Raw genomic sequence first — 26,258 nt, forward strand, 5'->3', positions numbered from 1 at the left:
AATCAAAGCCGGAAATCCTTTTCCGACAATGTTTCCATTTTTTAGAATTTCTGAATTTCCTATCAAAATGTTTTGGTGAATTTATTTTCTTATTAAGAATTTGTTCAGCGATAAAACATGTCAGAAGCTTCAGATCATCGAGACCATCGATCAGATCGAGACCGTGACCGTGACAGAGGCGTTGGTGGAAGACGACGCCCGAGGAGACGAGATATGTTGCCAAGTGGAAGGGGGAGAAAAGTAGTATGTTGAAAGATAAATTAATTATGCCACTTATTTTTGGTCCTGGCAGTCACTGTCAATGACTGTAGCCATTTCTGAATTTGTATTTATAATCACACAAAGTCAAGGTTTCAAACTAGTAACAGAACCATTGCTCATTGTGGTAACAAGACACTTCGCAATTCTAGACAAATCAGCACACAGTTCAGAAGATGGGCATCTGTTTTGGACATTTCAGAATCAGCACATATCATGCATGGTATCCGGTCGTTCCGGCCCCAAGTCGATCCGGCCCCATAATAAAATATGGATAAACTATATTGATTTTGAAGGAATTTGTGACAAGTTTTAATAGTTTAAATGGAAATTGCAAACAGTGTTGGAATGACAACATGTAAGTGAAGTATTGGAGTACCAGTTAAGGTTCATCATAACCTTTTGGCTAAAATGGCCGTATTTACACCCCAAATTTTACTCTGAGTACAGACTAACCTATACACCTGCAACAGTTTTCAGGGATGGCAGGAACTAGATATATAAATTTTAAATGTTTTAAAAGCATTTTATGTTTCAGAAAATTATAAACTTTTCTAGATTTTGCTATCCATTTTTTTTCGTTCCTGCAGAAGGTGCAAAAATTAACTAAGTAGTGAAAACGATTGAGAAGCTCCCCTCATATAATCAATGTTGTGAGTAGTATTGATTTAAATGGACAAAGACACCTGTAAACAATCTATAGGTGTTTTAACAGGTTTAAACTGTGTAACTGAGTGGACCGTATCAAATGAAACTCGGGTGTTTGCTTATTTTGCTATCTTCTGCAGACTGGAAAAAAATGCACATCAAAATGCAGGTAAGTTTTTAATTTTCTGAAACGTAGACTTCATATAACTTTTATATATCTAGTTCCTGCCATGCCTTTAAACTTTCCTGGATGTACCTGAGTTTGTCTGTACTCATAGTAATTTTTTAGGTGTAAAAACGGCCATATTTTTCAATTACTTATGATGAACCTTAAAGAACTATTTTAAATTGATACGAACATGACTCTAGTGTTATTGTGTCTGTTTGTATAGCAGCTCCAAAATATTTTAAAATATGAAGGCTTTTTTCCATGATAAGTTGGAATGTCATGGTGATTTTTATTCTATTTAGTTCCTTCACAGAATATATAGCTAAATAAATATTTACAGTCCAATGGAACCTATAAAATTTAACTCATCATAATGACTTGTTTAATCAAATCATTAGTCTATTGGTTTGTTTATTCAACAATTGTTTGATGATTGTGAACTAAGGTAATGTCACTCGTAATCACTTAATTCAATCAAATCCTGATTAATTAAAGTTACGTAATCAACTGCATTCTGTCTTAGCTTTTCTAGAAAGGATTCGGCAAATCAAACAACATTTCTCAAAAAAGGGTCTTATTACTGAACCTACTCCTTTTAAGAACTTAAAAGAAAAATAAAGTGCAGGCTCACAGCCAGAAATTTCCAAGGGGGGTTCGTTATCTTAAAAACTTGTAATTAAAAAAAATAATCAACCTAGTTGTTTTATACTCATCTATTTTCAAAGGACCTTTTTTTTTTTATTTTACTGTAAACCTTTTACATTATAATAAAAATCATACATGTTTATGAAATACAATTAATATATATCTTTATTTTTGTTCCTTATAAAAATATTTTTTGTTGGGGTCGGATCGACTTTACATTTGGGCCGGATCAACGTGGGGCCGGATCGACCCGAGAGCTCATGCATATCTTTCTCACACTCAAATCACTCACTATTCATTGCTATGCAAGATACCATAGGAACTTTCCCCCTCTACATATACATAGATATGACTATCAGTCAGGGATATAACCCTATAGGGTAATTACAGGAAAATAACATACATTTGTTATTGTGGACTAAAAAATCAAAGAACTGTGATAGCATACGCATGTTACATGTTTCAAAGGGACAATATACATGTAGATCATAAGTTTAGTTAAAATGTATACAAGTTCTATAGCTATTAATATTGTCTTTATGTATACTTTTATTTAAAACTATTGAAAGATGTAACAGTTCATACATGTAGTATTCCAATTTTGAATAGTATACCTATATGTTATTACAGAAAAAATATGCCTGTAATAACTAAAGGGTGTTATCACAGCTTCTCTATATGATATCACTTCAAAGCATTGCTCAGACATAAATCACAGCTAAGTTAATTCCTCATTAATTTACCACATGGTTAATCAAAAATGTATTAATTCAATTTAAAAATTAATTATTAAGGCTATGCATTTAGTTTCTGCCGCAAAGTCTCAAGAGTTCCCTAGAGTCCACTATATATAGGTTAAATAATTTTACAAAGAACAAACATATGTTATTACAGATTTAGAAAATTTAAGGAAAAGTATCTGTAATAACACATGCAAGTTATTTTCTGTAATAACCCTATAGAGTTATATCTTTGACTGACTATTTGGTACATGGAGTATGTCAACTTAGTTTCTAAATATTAATTCCAATGGTTTAGTTAAGACAGTCTTAACATTTCTAAACACTGCCTTTCATAGAAATAGAGATATATATACTAACCCGAAAGGTAAAACTAATATAATTAAGTAAAAGTACATTTGTATGGACAAATGATGGAAAGGGATGAATATAAGTTGCAAAACTTGTTTCCTAATCCACTATAAACATGATAAATTTATACGGGTAAATATGTTAAAAAAAGTGTTTAAACTAATTTGTATGCTACTTATTTATTATAATTTTTTGTGTATAATACATGTATATTATCAGATTATTACATGGCATTTTTCATATCGCATGTATTATCAGCCCTAGATTCAATATCAGCCCAAGAGCTGCATGGCTCGAGGGCTGATATTGACCGAGGGCTGATAAAACATGCGATATGAAAAATGACATGTTATGATCTTTTTATCATATGCTTCAACAGTAGAGAAAAATAACAGATTCATATATTGATCCTTTTACGTGGTTCCCGAAAAGAAGTTGAAAGAGTAAAAAGTTCACGGACGTCGGACCCAAAATTTTATACATTCAATATGAAATCTTTCTATCATATGCCTCAACAGAGAAAAAACAACCACATTTTAATATGGACGAGTCGACAAAAAAATAATTCAACAATATTCATAATGAACATTGTTTGGAAAAATCTACTTTTTTAAAGTAACTTTCTAAATTATGTTTTAGAAAAACTTAAAAAATGCATTTATTTATTTATTTTTTTCAATTTATTTTAATTGTTTTACACAATATACTTTCCAGTATTCAAATAATTGTTTTGTACACTACTTTGTAATGTTTTTTACTGTAAACGTAGCATTGAGGTGAATTTTCTGGAATTTGACGAGTATCACCGGAATGCCATGTGATAACATTACGAAAAGCCATGTGATAACAATCGAAGCATGTGATAAACTTTTCATATCAGCCCCCTAAGCACCAATTCGAAAAATATGGAAAATACTTTAATTTAACGCTATTATCATACGGTAAAAATCATATGTTATTTAGTCTAAGTATATGATAAATAATAATTTTACACATGTCAAAGGCTGTCAGCTGATCATTTAGCTATTTACTTTAGTAGATTAATATTTTGAGACATTTTTGTGTGTCCACTCTTTTATAAATCAAGATTGTGTCATTTAAACAGTTAGGGGTACTACTTAGACAAGTGATTTTAGAATCACTTCTTTAAGTGATTTTGTCTGTGAAATAAAAAATCTATTAATAGACACAGACTTTTTAAAATTACTGAAACAAGTAATTTGAGAAGATCACTTCAATAAGTGTTTATAACTGTTTCTTGATATTTTTCTCACATTAGCTTGATTTTTTTTATTAGTAAAAAGACAAGAATTCCATTGAAAAAACAACCATGTACATCTTAAAATTGTCTTTTGCTTGATAAGCCTGTCAGTTTTTACAATTTATTCAAAATATGCATTTTCTGGAAAAAATAACAGAACAATTCCCAAGGGTACTTTTAAAAGCTTAAGCGCACTGAAACTTACTGCCCAAGCGCACTGGTGAAGTTAATATTCATAGAAAAAGGGATAATTGATCTACATTTACATGTATATAGGAAAATTATAGAAAAGTTTGTGAAAATATGGAAAATCAATGAAATTAGCATTTGAAGATCAAAGGAAACACCAAAATCACTTAAAAGGGGGATAACTGAATTTATCAAATCACTGAAAAAGGTGGTAATGAAATCACTTGTTTTAGAAGCACCCTGACTGTTCAATGTACCGGTATTGCACAAGGATTGCTACATGTACATACATTGACCTACCATTTTGATCTGTTTGTTAACAGGGAAGGGGATATGCATGAACCAACTGAAGTTGCAAAGCCACCAATTATTCATTTTGACTTGTTTGTTAACCATTGTAACAGGAAAGGGAATATGAGCCACCTGAAGTTGTTAAGCCACCAATTTTTCTAGCAAAGCCATCACTTACTTTTTTTTCTTGTTTGTTAACAGGAAAGGGAATATGAGCCACCTGAAGTTGCTAAGCCACCAATTATTCTAGCAAAGCCATCACAGGAACAGGTAATGTACATGATGTATAGATAACTATTTAAGAACATCAGAAAATGTTCGTACCAGTTTGAAATCAGGGCAAATTAATAATCATGACAATTTTTAGGGATTATGTGTTTAGAAATGAAAATGGCAATTTCTTGTGCTTAAGAGACCAGTGTTAACTTTTATCCAAAAATAGGTTTATTAATGAATGGCAGTTGCTATTATTTATTTTGAATTTATTGAACCATAAAACTAATTTTTGACTCTTCACATTGAATAATTGGCGAAGCGGATAATGTAAAATGTGAAGAGTCAAAAATTAGTTTTATGGTTCAATAAAATCAAAAAAAGTTATTGCCATTCATTATAAATAAATTTCTATCAAAAATTAGGCTCAAAGAACTTTTTATATTATTTATCTTGACAATAACAACGCACACACATGTTGGCGTATGAAGTCACAATGTCAGAGTGGGTGTGTGTCGCCATAAAAATTGACAACATTGAAAATAAAACTAATAATTTTAACCAATCAGAAGACAGTAAATACACAAAATTCATTTATTGATTATTATTTTAGACCTCCGAGTCTGATGATTCAAGATAAGGATATTTTTAGGAATCACAGTAAAATTTTAACCAATTTAGCAATAATTATATAATGGTAGGTGAAAATTGCTGGTTTCTGCCTGATGGTAAAAGGCATTCCTACCCTCATGATTACAAATGTAAACAACAGCAGTAAACAGTACAGCCTTTAACATTTCTGCAAAATCCATACAGTATAGAACCTATGAAAGGCACAAAATGTAGAACAATTCATAAGCTAAAGAAAACCAATGCCAGATTTTTGCCAAAACAATTTATCAAAATAAGAATTATTGGAGACTTGAAGGCCTCTGAATAAGACAGGCACTTAAAAAATATGGGGTTACTTTTTTAAAAGTCATTTGATTAAATTTGATTTTAATTATCATGATTATCTCACAGCCAATTAATAATTCTGTATTATTCACTACAAATGATTTAGGTAATCTTATATCAATTTTAATTCAGTGAAGTTAACATATATTATGCTACTTATGGATGTACCTTGGAGGTAAACTTTAACAGCCATAAATATGTACATCTGTTTGTCTGTGCTCAATGCATGTATGGATATAAAGATGTTTATCACAGTACTGTTGTTTACAAAGTGAATGGAGACCATTATTTTGGAATGATAGCTACATGTACAAATGTAGATGTTTAGATTTTTCAGTTATGCTAATTTACTTGCTTTTTGTAGACACTGAGTCAAGTATCAACAACAAAGTCACAAGATAAACCTGTTGTCATGGTGAGGAAAGATGAAGGGGAGACTACTCCACAGTTACACAGACATTTATCACAGCAAACACTCATCTCTGACAGTAAATATTTGTTTTTAAGAGAATATCTTATTTCTAAATCTAAACTTAACCTTATTATACAATTATTTATATTTTATGAGGTTGATAAATATATATTCTATATTCAGTGTGTCAATATTTATCCACTTGAGAAAGTTATATTTTCTATTTAAAGCAAGTGGCTTGCCAAGCATTTTAAATATTAAAAATTTAACTGTTGATGGTGGATAAATACATGAATGCTAGAAAAAAACTTGAAAAAACAAGAATTTGCATGTTGTCACAAACCTACCTCATTGATTTTGCCTTGGAAACTTTCTTTTAAGGTACACATGAGTTGTTCTAAATCTTATATATATATTAAACTCTCAGAATTTTTCCTGAGGTGAATATATATTTTATTTTTAAAAGATGATTCCTTCTGATTTTAGCTGATAAGAAAATAATATTTCTTAATTAATCATTTGAAGCACTTAAGTGTGTTGAAAACTATGTAAAAGTGATAGATGAAAAAATGAACATTCATTAGATACAAATGAAATTTGTATGATTGAAGATTTAGATTTAAAAAAAATTAAAATCTTAATCTAGCACCTCATCAGTTATTTATTAGATAAAACTATCAAAACTTCTGCAAAATTCAAAGGAGTTTGGTTAAGTGTAGTTGTATGGATTATCATATTACAATAATTACATAAAATGTAGGTTTCATTTACACTTTTTAAATAGTTTATTTTCATGATTTTGATTGGCTTACAGCAATATTGTGCCATTCTGAAAGGGTTTATTCCCGATTGTCCCACTTTTTTAAATTTTAGAGTTCTGATTGTCCCACATGAAAAGTTCTGATTGTCCCACATTATTTTATGTAGTAATTTTTTTTTAGATAAACAAGGTAACTGTTGTTTGTTTTGCTAAATAAACAAGAATTAATTATTGCACATTAAATACTAATTTTATAAAAGTATAAAAAAGGGTGTTTTAAATCATTAGATTGATACACTTTTGATTAAAAAAATATAATATTTCTGATTTATGAAATAGATCTTTTAAGGTCTTGAATTAAACTTTTTTTTATTGAACCTGACTTGGTGACGAAAATCATATGGTGGTGCAATTATTTTTGCTACAGCCATTTGAAAGTACCCAATTCTGATGATTTTCTCAGTTTTCATCAAATGTTATCCTTTTTTGGGCTATTATCATGATAAAAATCACAGTTTTACAATTAAACTTTTTTTTCTTCATACTTTCAATAAAGATAGAGTGGACCAATCTGAATAGATCTAACTTTAAAAAAAAAACTAGAAGTAGGTGTTAATATAAGAAAGTTTTATAACATTTTATTGCCTTTTTTGTGTCAAATTGACCATTCTGTCAATTTTTCAATTAGGGGACGACCATTTGATATTCTGGGGGGGGGGGGGCCAGGAGGATTTTGAAAATAAATAACTCAGCCTTGATAATTACAAAAATAAATGGTTTGTTCTTTGGTAGTGTGAAAATAAATTACCTGACTTGGAATGTATTGAAAATAAATAACTCAGCAGGTCTTAAGCTTCTTGGGCATTCAGCGGTTCCAAAACCCTTCAAAAAAAATACTTTTAATCTAATTATACCAATGGTCTTTTATAATATACTATGTATTTGTGTTTCGTTTGTCCTGTCTCGCTATGTGTTATCGTAATATGTTTGTATATGTTGTCCTCTTGTACACAAGTATATGTCTGAGGTTATGAATAAAATCTTGAATCTTAAAATTTCTGCAGGGGATAATGATTAATTTTGATTAAATGATACACAATAACTTGACTACATGTATTTTTCATAATTAACAAATATTATTAAAATTGTATGTTTTCGAATATCATAAATATAGTTGTGAAAATGAATAATCAGTCCCTTGCTTTAATGAAAATGAAAAATCTTGCTTCAAAAGTGCAGAAAATGAATAATCTGTCCTCTCATTTTACAAAAATAAATAACCGATCAAAAACAAATCCTCCTGGCCCCCCCCCAGAATATCAAATGGTCGTCCCCTTAGTCAATTTTGGAATTTTCTCTATTTTTAGAACACAAATCATATTATTTCAACTTCTTTGTTATAATTGATTGAAAAAAATACATATTTGAGAAATTTGAAGGATTTTTTTTATATGGGATGCACATGCTTCTGGTAAAATCATTTCTTGTACCCCCATCTATTTTCTCTAAATTTGTTGCTGTCTAGAATTTTTCCAAATCAGCCTTTCCAAGAATCACTATTAAAGGTTGTTTTTCCAATTTTCCCATTGTTTTTGCAGTCAACAGGACTCTTCACCAATTATAAAGAAGAGCCAGACTTTCATAAGAAATAAGAAAATGTGGTATGATTGTCAATGAGACAATTCTCCCAAAGAGACCAAAATGACGCAGAAATAACAACTATAGGTCACCATACGGCCTTCAACAATGAGCAAATCCCATACCACATAGCTACAAAAGGCCCCAAAATGACTAACGTAAGACGAGAAAACTAAGGCATAATTCATGTACAAATAATGGATTTGGATATTTGGATATTTGGATTGATCAGAATAATATTGACATATCGTTTGATGTTATAAAGACATGCATTAAAGACCAATATCTACAAAAATGGTCAGCAGATATATGTGACTGTGAGAAATTAAGTGTGTATAGAAGCATAAAGTTTGATTTTTGTCTTGAAAATTATTTTGGCTACATTAATAATAGTAACATTCTTACAAAACTACGAAGTGGTACATTGAAACTTAATGTTGAAGTTGGTCGCTTCTCTGATATACCAAGAGAAATGCGTCTTTGTGTATGTTGTAATATGCAATGTGTTGAGAACGAATTTCATTTTGTATTGGTATGTCCAGCATATAGGGCAATAAGAATATTGTTTTTGCCACGCTATTATTGTTCATCGCCTACTATTTTTAAACTATCTTGTTTGTTGAAAGCTAATTCTAGATCTCTAACAATTAAGCTCTGTAACTATTTAAAGAGTGCATGGAAAGCTAGATCTGATATTATTGGTTAGCTACATTATGTATGTTATTATTGTATTGTTCTCTGTTACCAGTCTTTTGTCACATTATGTATATATTATGTATTGCCATAGCATGTTCTATATGCTTTTGCAAATAAAATCCATTCATTCAATGAACGAAAAACAAATATGTTACACGGCAACAAACGACAACCACTGACTTACAGGCTCCTGGCTTGGGACATCACCACAACAAAGACACTAAGTACAGATCTGAGAGTACTCGCAGTACTGTCTGCGAGTTCCAAGCCAATAAAAAATAATTAAGAAAAATATGCATCTTAGACTAAAAAAAATTGTTGTTTTATAAAAGACTTCATATTATATTACATGATACTTCAATTGTACCTACTATGAGCAAAATAAAATACTTAGTATGTAAATATTATTATTTGTTCTTTTTTTTCATATTTTACAAGTTACATTGATTAGTAATCTTTGATTAACTGCTACACGCTATACAAACAAATTAATCATTATAAAAACAGTTCCCAATTGTCCCACATTTAAACTTCCCTATTGTCCCACAAACATATTCCCGATTGTCCCACAAAATTTCATTACCTTTTTACCTGTAATTTCAAAAAGTGGGACAATCGGGAAGACACCTCTGAAAGTAACCTTCATTTCAAAAATGAAAAGTAACATTTAATGCTTTTACATGTAATTACTTTTTTTTGCTAGGTTCATGAAAACATGATTTCTTTAAACTTTTTGTTTTATTCACCTGCACACCTTATTTTGGAAACACATGTCATCATGAATGTTACTTTTCATTTTTGAAATGAAGGTTACTTTCAGAATGGCACAATATTGCTGTAAGCCAATCAAAATCATGAAAATTTAAAAAGCATTAAATGTTTTTATTAGTAATTTTGACAAAATCTAGATTATGATACAAAAATATACATCTACCAGCATGACCAGTGAATGCCATTTGAATATTTTTAAGAAACCATCCAAAGAAAGTTTTATGTTTAAATACATTGTGATAATCCAAAGTCATTTTACAGGTTCTAGTCAGAGTAGACTTGCTTTACTAGTAAGATCAACCTCCTTTAACAAAGTAATTTTACAGGTTCTAGTCAGAGTAGACTTGCTTTACTAGTAAGATCACACTCCTAAAGCAAAGTAATTTTACAGGTTCTAGTCAGAATAGACATGCTTTACTAGTAAGATCAACCTCCTTTAACAAAGTAATTTTACAGGTTCTAGTCAGAGTAGACTTGCTTTACTAGTAAGATCACACTCCTAAAGCAAAGTAATTTTACAGGTTCTAGTCAGAATAGACATGCTTTACTAGTAAGATCAACCTCCTAAAGCAAAGTAATTTGACAGGTTCTAGTCAGAGTTTACTTGCTTTACTAGTAAGATCAACCTCCTAAAGCAAAGTAATTTTACAGGTTCTAGTCAGAGTAGACTTGCTTTACTAGTAAGATCACACTCCTAAAGCAAAGTAATTTTACAGGTTCTAGTCAGAGTAGACTTGCTTTACTAGTAAGATCACACTCCTAAAGCAAAGTAATTTTATAGGTTCTAGTCAGAATAGACTTGCTTTACTAGTAAGATCAACCTCCTAAAGCAAAGTAATTTTACAGGTTCTAGTCAGAGTAGACTTGCTTTACTAGTAAGATCATCCTCCTAAAGCAAAGTGATTTTACAGGTTCTAGTCAGAGTAGACATGCTTTACTAGTAAGATCACACTCCTAAAGCAATGTAATTTTACAAGTTCTTGTCAGAGTAGACATGCTTTACTAATACATGTAGTAAGATCACACTCCTAAAGCAAAGTAATTTGACAGGTTCTAGTCAGAGTAGACTTGCTTTACTAGTAAGATCAACCTCCTAGAGCAAAGTAATCTTACAGGTTTTAGTCAGAGAATACTTGCTTAACTAGTAAGATCACACTCCTAAAGCAAAGTAATTTTTACAGTTTCTAGTCAGAGTAGACATGCTTTACTAGTACATGTAATAAGATCACACTCCTAGAGCAAAGTAATTTTACAGGTTCTAGTCAGAGTAGACATGCTTTACTAGTAAGATCACACTCCTAGAGCAAAGTAATTTTACCAGTTCTAGTCAGAGTAGACATGCTTTACTAGTAAGATCACAGTCCTAAAGCAAAGTAATTTTACAGGTTCTAGTCAGAGTAGACATGCTTTACTAGTAAGATCACAGTCCTAAAGCAAAGTAATTTTACAGGTTCTAGTCAGAGTAGACATGCTTTACTAGTACATGTAGTAAGATCACACTCCTAGAGCAAAGTAATTTTACCAGTTCTAGTCAGAGTAGACATGCTTTACTAGTAAGATCACACTCCTAGAGCAAAGTAATTTTACCAGTTCCAGTTAGAGTAGACATTCTTTACTAGTAAGATCACAGTCCTAAAGCAAAGTAATTTTACAAGTTCTAGTCAGAGTAGACATGCTTTACTAATACATGTAGTAAGATCACACTCCTAAAGCAAAGTAATTTGACAGGTTCTAGTCAGAGTAGACTTGCTTTACTAGTAAGATCAACCTCCTAGAGCAAAGTAATCTTACAGGTTTTAGTCAGAGAATACTTGCTTAACTAGTAAGATCACACTCCTAAAGCAAAGTTATTTTTACAGTTTCTAGTCAGAGTAGACTTGCTTAACTAGTAAGATCAACCTCCTTTAACAAAGTAATTTTACAGGTTCTAGTAAGAGTAGACTTGCTTTACTAGTAAGATCACACTCCTAAACCAAAGTAATTTTATAGGTTCTAGTCAGAATAGACTTGCTTTACTAGTAAGATCAACCTCCTAAAGCAAAGTTATTTTACAGGTTCTAGCCAGAGTAGACTTGCTTTACTAGTAAGATCATCCTCCTAAAGCAAAGTTATTTTACAGGTTCTAGTCAGAGTAGACTTGCTTTACTAGTAAGATCAACCTCCTTTAACAAAGTAATTTTACAGGTTCTAGTCAGAGTAGACTTGCTTTACTAGTAAGATCACACTACTAAAGCAATGTAATTTTATAGGTTCTAGTCAGAGTAAACTTGCTTTACTAGTAAGATCATCCTCCTAAAGCAAAGTAATATTACAGTTTCTAGTCAAAGTAGACATGCTTTACTAATAAGATCACACTCCTAAAGCAAAGTAATTTTACAGGTTTTAGTCAGAGTAGACTTGCTTTACTAGTAAGATCACACTCCTAAAGCCAAATAATTTTACAGTTTCTAGTCAAAGTAGACATGCTTTAGTAGTAAGATCACACTGTTAAAGCAAAGTAATTTTACAGTTTCTAGTCAGAGTAGACTTGCATTACTAGTGAGATCACACTCCTAAAGCAAAGTAATTTTACAGGTTCTAGTCAGAGTTTACTTGCTTAACTAGTAAGATCAACCTCCTAAAGCAAAGTAATATTACAGTTTCTAGTCAGAGTAGACATGCTTTACTAGTAAGATCATAGTCCTAAAACAAAGTAATCTTACAGGTACTAGTCAGAGTAGACTTGCTTTACTAGTAAGATCACACTCCAAAAGCAAAGTAATTTTACAGGTTCTAGTCAGAGTAGACTTGCCTAACTAGTAAGATCACACTCCTAAAGCAAAGTAATTTTACAGGTTGTAGTCAGAGTAGACATGCTTTACTAGTAAGATCACACTCCTAAAGCAAAGTAATTTTACAGGTTGTAGTCAGAGTAGACATGCTTTACTAGTAAGATCACACTCCTAAAGCAAAGTAATTTTACAGTTTCTAGTCAGAGTAGACTTGCTTTACTAGTAAGATCACACTCCTAAAGCAAAGTAATTTTACAGGTTCTAGTCAGAGTAGACTTGTTATACTAGTAAGATCACACTGTTAAATCAAAGTAATTTTACAGGTTCTTGTCAGAGTAGACTTGCTTAACTAGTAAGATCACACTCGTATAGCAAAGTAATTTTACAGGTTTTAGTCAGAGTAGACTTGCTTTACTAGTAAGATCACACTCGTATAGCAAAGTAATTTTACAGTTTCTAGTCAGAGTAGACTTGCTTTACTAGTAAGATCACACTCCTAAAGCAAAGTAATATTTCAGGTTCTAGTCAGAGTAGACTTGCTTTACTAGTAAGATTACACTCCTAAAGCAAAAGTAATATTACAGTTTCTAGTCATAGTAGACATGCTTTACTAGTAAGATCACACTCCTAAAGCAAAGTAATTTTACAGGTTCTAGTCAGAGTAGACATGCTTTACTAGTTAGATCACACTCCTAAAGCAAAGAAATATTACAGTTTCTAGTCAGAGTAGACATGCTTTACTAGTAAGATCACACTCCTAAAGCAAAGCTATTTTACAGTTTCTAGTCAGAGTAGACTTGCTTTACTAGTAAGATCACACTCCTAAAGCAAAGTAATTTTACAGGTTCTAGTCAGAGTAGACTTGTTATACTAGTAAGATCACACTGTTAAAGCAAAGTAATTTTACAGGTTCTAGTCAGAGTTGACTTGCTTAACTAGTAAGATCACACTCGTATAGCAAAGTAATTTTACAGGTTTTAGTCAGAGTAGACTTGCTTTACTAGTAAGATCACACTCGTATAGCAAAGTAATTTTACAGTTTCTAGTCAGAGTAGACTTGCTTTACTAGTAAGATCACACTCCTAAAGCAAAGTAATATTTCAGGTTCTAGTCAGAGTAGACTTGCTTTACTAGTAAGATTACACTCCTAAAGCAAAGTAATATTACAGTTTCTAGTCATAGTAGACATGCTTTACTAGTAAGATCACACTCCTAAAGCAAAGTAATTTTACAGGTTCTAGTCAGAGTAGACATGCTTTACTAGTTAGATCACACTCCTAAAGCAAAGAAATATTACAGTTTCTAGTCAGAGTAGACTTGCTTTACTAGTAAGATCACACTCCTAAAGCAAAGTAATTTTACAGGTTCTAGTCAGAGTAGACATGCTTTACTAGTAAGATCACACTCCTAAAGCAAAGTAATTTTACAGGTTCTAGTCAGAGTAGACATGCTTTACTAGTAAGATCACACTCCTAAAGCAAAGTAATATTACAGTTTCTAGTCAGAGTAGACTTGCTTTACTAGTAAGATCACACTCCTAAAGCAAAGTAATTTTACAGGTTCTAGTCAGAGTAGACTTGTTATACTAGTAAGATCACACTGTTAAAGCAAAGTAATTTTACAGGTTCTAGTCAGAGCAGACTTGCTTTACCTCCAGAGATGATACACCCTGTCAAACTAGTGGACGATAATCAGAACTGGATAGAAACTGGAATGGAGGTAAGATATTAGGCGGTTGAGGTAATTGTTGTGTACAATTTATAGAAAATAATATTAAACTATTATTCATGTTATCAAAAATATGCATGCAAATATACATGATGTTTTTTTACATTATTCCTTCAGATATATGTATAAGTTGCTTGTGAAAAATGTTGATCCTTGCTGCATATTGATTGAAACAATTAAATAATCATGTATATATGTACATACAAAATTAAAGTGACTAATTTTTTCAAAAGTTATTTAATGAATATATATATTACAGATGTTAGTTGATCAGACAGATTTCCTAGTCATTGGTGTAATAGGTGGGCAAGGTGTAGGTAAATCCACCATTTTGTCTTTATTGGCAGGAAACTCACCTGAAGACTCGCTCAGGTAATTTAAAGTGATAAATAAAATTAAGAATGGAAATGGGGAATGTGCCAGAGACAACAACCTGACCAAAAAGCAGAAAACAGCCAAAATGCCACCAATGGGTCTTCAATACAACAAGAAAATCCCATACGAAGAGGCGTGCTTCAGCTGGCCCAAAGACAAAATATGCACTTGTTCAGATATGAATGGATATTCCAAAGTATGAGAAGATGTCTGGTACATGGGATGGTAACTCAAATACATGTACATAATTTAAAAACTAAACCCCTCTCTAAGGGTTATATCAATGACCCTAGCTAGTTACATTTAAGTGGTCAAAGACACTATTCATTTCCATGTTAATAAATTTAGATCAAATTTATTTACTTATTTGATTTAACAAATACTGATATATTCAAGGTGGACTCCACTCCAGTTTATACTGACTAGAAGGAAGGTTGGTGGTTCTCTCTAGGAAGTCAGGATTCCTCCACCAATAAAAACCACAAAGTAGCACAACAGTGCTGAAAGTGGCATTCAACACCAGTCTTTCAACCAATCAATTTAGTAATATTAATGAAAAAAAAGATTTTCAATTTTATGCATTCCAGAAGTTACATATTTGCACCTCAAAATAGAGATTGCCAGGAATCGTGTGTTCACCTGACTGATGGTATAGATATGTTTGTTACTGGACAGAGAGTTATATTCTTAGATACTCAGGTATGTCACTCTGGAGGCATTGAAATAGCTGGTCTCACGAAGCAGCTGGTATCACTAAGTCCTATTGAAATATCTTAATCTTCTGTGGTTTCATTTATTTTTGTGGAGTGAGGTAAATTTTTATTATTTTTTTTTTGTCAAAGTGTGTAACGTGACAGTACCCAAATTGCACCTATTTTGACAGTTTTTTTACCTACATTTTTTTAGGATCAAGAAAAAAATGTCCATACTGTGTTTATTTTGTAGCCCTATCCTTCTTTAGTATATAGGTACACCAATTTGATTTTTTAATTCATATTGAGTCATAAAAAAATGGGTTTGAATACTTTGAATCAACCTCCAAACTATCCATGATTCCGTAATGAGGAGTACCCGAATTGCATCCATGCGTAAATTCACATTGTCAAAAGTCTAATAACGGAGATTTTGTTTAATTTCTTCAAATATTTTGAACAATTGGATATTATTCTATGCATATTCTTCATATTTTACGAAATGGATACTTATAACCTATTGTATTTGCTAATTGTAAAAAGATGACGTTTTGATGACGTCACATGGTGACTTTTTGGTACATTTTGCTTTTTCAGTAAAGAGTCCATCTGTTGATAAATACTGTGAACATTTTGTTATATCTAAATATGTTTACTTATGTTGAAAGACGTGCATACTATCAAATCATAAAAATACAAATTGTTTAGTCTCTAGAAAATCTTGTAAGATTTCTGTTGCAATTTTTGCTAAATAGTTGCAATTTAGTACCCTTGCGTTAAACAAGCCTTTAAAAAATATGAACTTCAATGAACATTTTAAATTTGTGGTTTGTTTATTTAACTGCAAATTCCACTGTAATTGGTATCCTACAAATCATACTAATTCCATAGTACTTTCAGTATAAAACATTACAACAACCTCAATCAAAGCTTAAAAAAATCACATTCAATAATGTTTATTAGTACAGTATGCTAAACTCAAAATTCTCCACAGCATAGCAGGGGGAGAAGTTAATTCTTTGTTAGAGACTAACCACAAGAAGTTTTTAGATTCAATATAAAAAGTGCTTGTCAACTGTCAAAACTCTTACATCCTCAAGATGCATGCTGCCTATATATTGTACATAATATATAATATTATATTTCTGTTTTCTGCATCCCACAGATGTCTACATTTATCATCACAGTGTACTGAACAAAGTTTTTTCCTTGTCAAAATCAAATTCAGTATTAAATTAAAATCATTTTATATGTAATCATAATAAAAGAGTAATTGTATTGTCATTGTATTGTCATTCTTTAAGAGAATAACTTTGAAATAAGGAAAAAAATTACTAAATTCAGGTTGAGTGACCACAGTTTGGAAATTGAAAGGGGTAGATACAAAAATATAAAAAGGGAAAAACATTTATGTCAACATTGTTGTCTAAATAAAATAGATGATGAAGAACGATTTTGAATTACATGTACAAAAAATAAAGATTTGAGAGTTGAATTTTTGCAGAAAGTTAGAAATATCTATTCCGATATAGATAATATGGATAATTTGGATAAATTGGTTTTATGTCTTTCCTGTCCGTCAATTATGCAGTATGCTGCTCCATTTGTTAAAAAGTCATGGTCACTGAGGAGGGTGGACTCAACAACTGCATGATAGATACATATGTGTATATAATGTTTTTTTCTTTTTTTCTTTTTTTTTGGTATGATGTATTGTAAAATTGTTATGTTGATGTATGAATGCCTTCAACCCATATGGGTAAAAATGTGCATTTATTCAATAAACTATATATGTATTGCAGCCTATATTGAGTGCTTCAGTCTTAGAACAGTTTATCAAAAATGACAAAAAAGTCTCCACAGAATTTACAACAGTAGAGAACTATATGGAAATACAAGTAAGTATTGTTTTCTTTTGTTTTATTTAAAAAAGGTTTTCAGAAAAGTCTATCTCAACACTATTAAACATACTAGCTAAAAAGAGCATTTGAGGAAAAGACTTTTTTACATAGATCGAAGAATTTTTTTAGGAGTCTCACAAACCATTTTTACAAGTAGTTGGCTGAAGGCATATCATGTTTGGTACATACTGTCATTCAGGGATCTTTTTACTAAAGTTATACATACTTTCTTTAATTTTTACAGCAAATAAAAAATATGAAGTCCTACTCTTATTTATTATTTAAACGGCTAGCCTGATAAATACAAAACTTACAATTATGATAACAAGATAATTTATAACATTATAACATAAGAAGAGTTGAATCTTACGATCATATAAAATAATACTTCAATAACCTATTAAATCTGGTATAATGATTTGAAGATAAAGTTTACATATAAATTGAATGAATATGAGTGTCGAGTGGACCGAAAGAATGTTGTCATGTTTAAAGGTTAATTGAATAAAAGTAAATCGATACAAGACTAAAAATAGATATCTAGGTTGATATTGATTTTTACTATAAACAATAAACATTGCTTAACAAAGATTTATAATAAAACATTTTTGTTATAAGGTATATTTAAACTAGTGTTGTCAAATCGTACACTTTTGCCTAACCGGTTACTCGGATAATCGTTCGACCGATTAACCGGTTAACCGGTAATTTAAGTTGGTGTTTGAAAGCCTTGTCAATAGAACCCTACGCATAGACATAAGATGTGTTATGAGTTTCAATTTGACAACCTTTCATCCAAGTCATAAATACGCTTTTAGAATTGAAGGGTTTCCTTTAGCATTGTAAGGCTTGTCTGTAAGGATTCCTGGCGAAGTTTGACTTTTAATTATCAAATGCACCGTATCCACTATAGCGTTTGTACCATCTTCAGATTAAAAAATCAAAAAAAAAATCTCGTAGAATTGAATATGTCATATGTCTGACACCGATTATTCTTTCCTTTTCTCTTGTCTCCGAAAATTATGGGGTGTGTTTCAATTTGAAAAGATTAATTATAAAAAATAAGATGTGGTATGATTGCCAATGAGACAATTCTTCACATGAGACCAAAATGACACAGAATCTAACAACTATATGTCGTTGCACATGCTGTACGACCTGTTTCTTCACTGTGTTTTCTTTTTTTCTTTAAGCATGTTACTCGTACTTTCATGTATACATTGAGTACATTCACATTGGTTGCATTTCACAATTTTTAAGTTTAAAGTAAGACTAACTCCTGCACTACGGAGGTTGCATTTTTAAATTTAGGTTTACACAATATTAGATCGTAAACGAAATAATGAAGTAATTAGTAAAATTAAATCTCATTACTGATTTAATGTTACTGTTAAAAAAACATGTTTACTAATTATGTTTCATAAAGATCCTGCCCGAACTCTAATTAATTTAATGTTTTTAGGATTAACAATAGCAATCAATATACTGGACAATTGATCCGTCCAACTAATTACCACGACGACAATTTTTAAATAAAACATAAATATTAACTGATTTTCAACACACATTTATATCATATCTATCAAAATTGAAAAAAGTCCGGTTAACCGGTTAGCGTTTTTGGTATTCGGTATTCGGTCGTTCGACCGATTAACCGGTTAACCGGTTAACCGTTGACCACACTAATTTAAACCTTACTGTATTAACGATGTACTGTGTAATATGGTTTACATGGAAATGTGCCACTTACACGATATGTGAGGGCTTTAGTTACATTACCATTATAATTGAACTTTGTTAGTCTGAAATAAAAGTACAGAACCCTAGTCAGAAGTTTAGTTATTATTTACTAAAAGCCTCAGGAAACCGGCTTTTACAATTGCAATATCAGAATAATTGACAATATTATTTTAGTTCCTCTAACTTCTAAGGTGAAGAGGAATTACATTAATTCTTACATTGTTATTTGTGAAGATTTGCTTTATTAAATTCTGTATTTACTGTTTTCTGAATGATATACATCCACACATTAGATTGGTAATATCAATGAATATGTTGTTTTGATAACATCTTGATTGGAATGAATTTGAAAAGCAGTAAAATATGTCCATGAAAATTGATAAAAAAGAATATACAAAGAAAAATGTCTTTTGTTGTTTTGCCAAATTATGTTTAATATATATTGCTTCATTAATGTCATATCCCAGAAAGTATACGATTTTAATAGAAATAAGAAGATGTGGTATGAGTGCTAATGAAACAACTCTCTGAGTCACAATTTGTAGAAATAAACCATTATAGGTCAAAGTACAGTCTTCAACATGAAACCTTGGCTCACACGGACATGAAACCTTGGCTCACACGGACCAGCAAGCTATAAAGCCTAATTTTTCAGAAGCATGAGATTGATTTTGAGTATCTAATAATGTGATATAGAATAGAGACAGAATGGAAATTTGGAAAGTGTCAATGAGACAACAATCTGACCATGGGGCAGAAACTTTTTCTATTCACTGTGCTGTATTTTCTATATCCCAAAGATTTTTTTCAAAGAAACACAAATCCCTTTCAAACTATCCAAACACAACAAAGTTTAAATAATATTTAGTTTTTTATGGACAAACATGTGGTTTAAAAGAGTGTTTTATAAGCACAATGTACATGAAAACATTTAATTTGTTGGCTGTTTTCACATTGGTAGGTCTTAACTCCAATATCTTTGGTAAAGGAGGAAAGGATATGTAGAAGTGATTACTCTTTAAGTTTAGTTTGTTAAAAGTATTGAATTGTAGTAGCATCTTCCATAGTCAAGACATATCATAAAAGTCTTCAATCCTTTGTATTTTATGAATAACTAGAATATCATTTCTATATTTCAGGCACTTCAACAGACAGCTTTTTTGATGACAGTTTGTCATATAATTGTAGTTGTACAGGACTGGTTTACAGATACCAGTTTACTCAGGTAGGTCACTCATATAACTATTGTTGAACAGGACTGGTTTACAGATACCAGTTTACTCAGGTAGGATACTCATATATTGTCTTTGGAATTTGTTCTGCATGCCAGATTGATGCATGACAAAACGCTTATTTGAGATATATATATTCTTTCATTAAACAAATATGTCAAAAACTACTATTTTATACGTTAATTACTGTAAACCAACTAATTTTTTGATTGATTTATTTGCGCGAATTTCAGGTGTAGAAAAATATTGTGAATATAAATCGTTCCAAATATGTAAAACTTGAGATTCTTCCTTACTTAACCTCATCAAGCTAATTTGAGAATTGGCACAACGATAAATAAAGTATCAGTGAAAATATGTTGGTTTAAAGTAATATGGGAAAGTGAATTTGGTGTTGGCCAGTTACAACTCTGCAGAAAAATAAAAATATAAGTTGCTTTTGACTTTGAAATAATCTGGGTTTTTTTATTAAGAATTCATTGAAATTTGTTTTAAAGTGAAAAAAAATTGATGTTAAAATCTTGTTTTAACTTGCAGGTTTTTACAAACAGCAGAAATGTTGAAGCCTTCGACCCCATCAACTAGTCATGATAGTTCTCCAGAAGAAAATGCTGATTACTTCCCTAATGTTGGTAGGTTGATGTCTCAGCATGAAAACTTTACCAAACAAATACTTGGAGTACAAAATTTGTACTTGAAACTCCAAATCCAGTATTTTGATAGTTAATTTCTAAGTCTGAGTACAATAATTGAGTTTATGACCACAAGGCCAGCAGCTTACTAGAAAAATGACAAGTCAACAAGGGATTGATGCGAACAAACAAGTCATTTTCATGGGGTATCAATTTGGTAAATTTTGTAATCAAGAATTAATTCAGGATGTGTTCTGCAATGTTCATAAACTTTTGTTAAAAGCTCAACGTTATTGTCTTTGTAAAGTGTACAAGAATATAGAAGTATTTAATTTCAGTTCAGGTACTTATACTCATGCATCTATTAAGAGATAATGATTTTGGGCAAAATAATGTTTACCTTAAGTTTATAATCACTCACTTAAAAATTGTCATTTTCTTTTCCAAATTGATTGTCAAAGATTATTTATTTTTGCAAATTTGTCTTTGTCCCCCATTGAAATATTCATACTAACCAAGGATTACAGGCAGACTAACTATGACTGCATGAAATTTGTATTCTTCTGATTATAACTACAAATGTATGACTTAGCAGATAAGAGAATAATGAGCTTGAAGTAAAAATATTTGGTTAGATTGCCTTAGTTACAATCATATATTTTATTTATTCTTATTCTGTAGAGAAAAGATAGGTTGAGTGTATATGTGATCCAATATTAAATGTATTTTGATTTTGTTTCAGTGTTTATATTAAACAAAGCCAATAGAGATGATTTTAGTATACAGAGTTATGGCAGTATGCAGTATACACTAAAGAAGGCTTTTGATACATCCAAATTAAATATACTAGGTAAATAACAGCGTAGAAAACCATTAATTTCATAGCATAGAAAAAGATATATTTATCTTCATCAAGTTAAACAAATTATATGTTACAGTGATCGCTGCGATATAGCTTTTTTGTGCTAATGCGGCGTAAAGCAACCAACAATCAATCAATCAATATTACAGTGATTCTGGATAAGGATTTAAGATTCACCTGCTTGGTGTTAGATTTAAGATATTTATTTCATCTTTACCTTTATTTTTCCATTGTTGCCCTACTTGAGCACCTGTGATGCTCCCTGTTTTTTAAGGGGTTCGTGTTGCTCAGTCTTTAGTTTTCTGTGTTGTATTTTGAAAACTGTTGTTTGTCTTTTGGTCTTTTTTTTGTAAGTTTGTTTTTTTCCGAATGGGGAAAGTGTTAAAGGGACAACAACAGAACAAAAGAAATAAAAAAAAAAAAAGCCAAATGTCCCTTTGGTTTATTTAGCATTTCTTTAAAGAGTTAAAACAACAAAATGCACCAGTGTGTACTTTATATAGACAATAAATATATGTTTATGTCAAGCAATTTATTAATTATATTTATATACTAATGATATTCATGCATATAACCATACTTGTTGATAGAACTTTTTTTTTAAAAAAACCTACACTAATTGTTCATGATTCATGAATATATTGGATTTAAAACAAAATTTCAAGTTTGTCAATTATAAATTAAGGTAGATAACTCCAATCAAACAATTGTCAACATGTAGTCCATTGCATTTCAATGTTTTTAAAATTACTCTGTAATGTTTAGCACTACTTTTTTTACATGAACAATCTTGATGTGTTAACTTCATGGTCAACCATGATGTCATTTAATTAATAAAACCCTCAAACTGAAGGCTTTTTTGTTACATCTACACTTCAAATCTTAACATTGTCTCAGTGAAATTTAAAAAAAAATATACTTTCTATATTTCAGAAGGTGTAACTATGGCTGATGGTAAAATAATTCCTGGATTAAATCATAAAACAATTGATTTAGATGTCAACTTGTTCTTGTTACCAAATATAGATGATATGAAAACAGAAGGTATTGGCTTGTTACAAATGTTTCACAATCCACTATAAATAAATATGTTTAAAACTATATCAAATGTTCTCACAAAAAAAATAAAAAAATTACAAGAACTTTTTAATGAAACATTATTGTTTAATCTTTACAGGTATCAGTTGCTTATTTGAAGGTGTCAAACTTATTAAGCTGGTGATCGAAAATTTAAGCTAGTTTATGATAATTTGCAGCCTTTTCATCACAGTAATTGATGAAAACTCCAATGGCCTCAGTCATAGAATTGATGCTATATATTTTTTCATGTTTTTCAATCAAAATTAACCTTATATAAATTTTGTATTTGAATTCTGTATATTTTCTAAATAATGAAAAGTTAACATGTATAGTGTTTTATAAAAGAGACATAAATCAATTTATAAAAAATAAAATAAAAGAGCGACGAAAGATACCAGACGGACAGTTAAACTCATAGATTGAAAATAAACTGACAACGCCATCGCTAAAAATGAAAAAGACAAACACACAAACAATAGTACACATGGCACAACATACAAAACTAAAGACTAAGCAACACAAACCCCACCAATACTGGGGGTATCTCAGGTGCTCCAGAAGGGTAAGCAGATCCTGCTCCACCTGTGGCACCCATCCTGTTGCTTATGTTATTACAAATCCGGTAAATAGTATAATTTGTTAGGTTACATACAGAACATATCCAATATCATCTGTGAAATGGTTCTCCTGTAACGGTCAACCAACTCATGATGGTGTCCGTAAAATTTATGAAAAAATGATTTCAACTTCACCATTTGGAACTCATTGTTTAAAAGCTTCCTTGTGAGAAGCAATTCTCTATCAAGGAAATTATGATAGGAAATACAAGCACAAGAATATCGTATCACTTGGGAGATATATAATCTGTATGTAGGCGCTGCTGGAATGTTGCTACAATAAGTTTCACAGTTATGAGCTACAGGGTTTTACTAAATTAACAACTATATTGGTTTTTTTTTTAGTTAAAAAAAAACAAAAAACAACTATATTGTTGTCCTAGCAAACAAGGCAGCTTTTAAGCTAAAGCAGCCATTCACAATAAAGTATTTCAGCCATCATCACATCCATTTTTCTTCTATTAGCAGATCCAATGTCCATGCTGTTACCAGATTACAGGGGATATCCAAGTTTTGATAACTTGATTAATTCTCTCCGTCAACAAATTTATTACATGCCAAGGGAACACTTGACACATGCAACTTTGTCGGAGAAAAATTGGTAAATATTTATTTTCATCTGAAGTTTATTATCTAGATTATGCTTAAAGGCACTTTTTAGCTCACCTGGCCCAAAGGGCCAAGTGAGCTTTTCTCATCACTTTGCGTCCGTCGTCCGTCCTCGTCTTAACTTTTATAAAAATCTTCTCCTCTGAAACTACTAGGCCAAATTTTACCAAACTTAGCCACAATCGTCATAGGAGTATCTAGTTTAAAAAAGGTGTCCGGTTATCCTGCCAACCAATTAAGGTGGCCACCATGGCTGAAAATAGAACAGAGGGGTAAAATGTAGATTTTGGCTTATAACTCTGAAACCAAAGCATTGAGAGCAAATCTGACAAGGGGTTAAATTGTTAAATAGTCAATATTTATCTGCTCTGAAATTTTCAGATTAATTGGACAATGGGTTATTGGGTTGCTTCCCCACAAATGGTAATTTTTTAAGGAAATTTTGCTGTTTTTTGTTATTATCTTGAATATTAGTATAGATATAGATAAACTGTAAACAGCAATAATGTTCAGCAAAGCAAGATCTACAAATTAGTCAACATTACCTAAATGGTCAGTTGACCTTTCAAAGATTTATTGCCCTTTCTATTTTTAACAATTTTTATTAATTTTGTAAATATTTGTAAATTTTTACAAAATATTTTCCTCTGTGTAACTAAAGGGCCAAGTTTATTATAGATATAGAAAATTGTAAGTAGCAAGAATGATCAGTAAAGTAAGATCAACAAACACACCACCATCATCAAAAAACAACTTTGTCATGAATCCATCTGTGTCCTTTGTTTAATACATGTATGCACATAGACCAAGGTGAGCTACACAGGCTCTTAATAGCCTCATGGTAGTGTCAGTTCAGTTTTTCACCATCATTTTAAAGAGCTTGACATATTGTATAAAAACAGGTTCATTATTGAAGATCCCATGTCTCATGGTCTAATATGTTGGGTTTTTTTTGTGTTGTTGGGTTGTAAAGTTATTGATTGACCCATTTGAAACTTGTTCAATTTTACATGACAATCAGTGGCAAATAAAGGCAACAGTATTATACTGATGTTCAATAGTCATAACTTTATTAAGCAAAAACAAATCTGAGTAACAAACTAAAACTGAGGGAAACACATCCACTACATCTGATTTAGACAGGACCAAAACATGTCTATTATTATACTTTCAATTATGATCACATGTATGTTTTTATGTTTTGTACAATTTTCTTAAAATACAAGAACAAGGTTTGAAGATAACCAAAAATGTTTTTAGTGTTATGGATGATGGTGCTCATTGAATCTTAGTCATTGGATATACATTTGGACATTAAAATGAAAAGACGCCACATATTATCTGTTCTTTATTAATTCTGTAGATGACAATTATTAACAGGGTTTAGAACATCAGTTAATATACAAAAGGATGTTGTCCTCTAATGAAAGGTTTTATTTCAGCCTAATTATAGCTGCATTTATTTTTAAAATCCATACAATTTGATAGAATAAGCTAAACAAATTGAAATACTGAATGCTTTCTTGTTGATTCATTTTACTGACATCACAAAAGTAAAAATTGAGTCTGATCTACATTTTGTTTACGTATGTACATTTCTATTTGTAGGTTTCATTATGCAGCAAGAACTTGGGATGCTGTAAAGAAGTCTCAGTTAATGGCTGAATATAATAGACTTTTACATTGAAACAATCAAATGTTATAAAGCGCACAAAGCTTACAACTGAATCAGATTTCTAAATTTATACAGACTACAAGTTTATAGCAAATGATCTCTTCAATGTAAATTCACTTTAGAGAAGACATTGAAAGTGAAATAAGTGATAGATTCAGACTCCCATCTTAAAGTATCAAAGTGAATACTATTAACATGCTTTGGTTGACTGTTATTAAAAAAAAAGTTGTTGAAAAAACTCAGACTTCAAGCAAACAAAATGATAAAGAGAACTTTATACTAATATGCATCTATTGAAAATTAATGTTGTGGTCATGAAAGATTCAGTTAATATATGTTGTATTA

At 30.9% G+C, this 26,258-nt stretch overlaps 1 protein-coding gene across 2 annotated transcripts; it reads left to right on the forward strand.

The window, feature by feature from the left end:
• Positions 1-14: 14 nt before the first annotated feature.
• Positions 15-26,258, forward strand: LOC134708109 (nonsense-mediated mRNA decay factor SMG9-like). 2 transcript variants are annotated; one of them, XM_063568412.1, is made up of 13 exons: positions 15-243; positions 4,754-4,822; positions 6,087-6,210; positions 14,395-14,489; positions 14,758-14,870; positions 15,461-15,572; positions 17,368-17,463; positions 20,346-20,431; positions 20,976-21,070; positions 21,813-21,920; positions 22,866-22,976; positions 24,098-24,230; positions 25,847-26,258. In XM_063568412.1, exons 1-13 carry the CDS (start codon positions 118-120, stop codon positions 25,923-25,925), a joined length of 1,347 nt encoding a protein of 448 aa, XP_063424482.1. In that variant the 5' UTR covers positions 15-117; the 3' UTR covers positions 25,926-26,258. The 2 variants fall into 2 exon arrangements, with proteins under 2 accessions (XP_063424482.1, XP_063424481.1); XM_063568411.1 differs by having other exon boundaries at positions 16-243; positions 24,095-24,230.

Source organism: Mytilus trossulus, chromosome 2, assembly GCF_036588685.1.
Source record: "Mytilus trossulus isolate FHL-02 chromosome 2, PNRI_Mtr1.1.1.hap1, whole genome shotgun sequence".
Classification (NCBI taxonomy): domain Eukaryota; kingdom Metazoa; phylum Mollusca; class Bivalvia; order Mytilida; family Mytilidae; genus Mytilus; species Mytilus trossulus.

What these genes read in the sequence shown, in the direction of transcription:
- LOC134708109 (XM_063568411.1), top strand. Translation starts at nt 118, where the DNA reads ATGTCAGAAGCTTCAGATCATCGAGACCATCGATCAGATCGAGACCGT. An exon ending in GGATAGAAACTGGAATGGAG is followed by an intron (nt 14,490 to 14,757) that starts GTAAGATATTAG and finishes TATATATTACAG; the next exon opens with ATGTTAGTTGATCAGACAGA. An exon ending in ACAGATACCAGTTTACTCAG is followed by an intron (nt 20,432 to 20,975) that starts GTAGGTCACTCA and finishes TTTAACTTGCAG; the next exon opens with GTTTTTACAAACAGCAGAAA.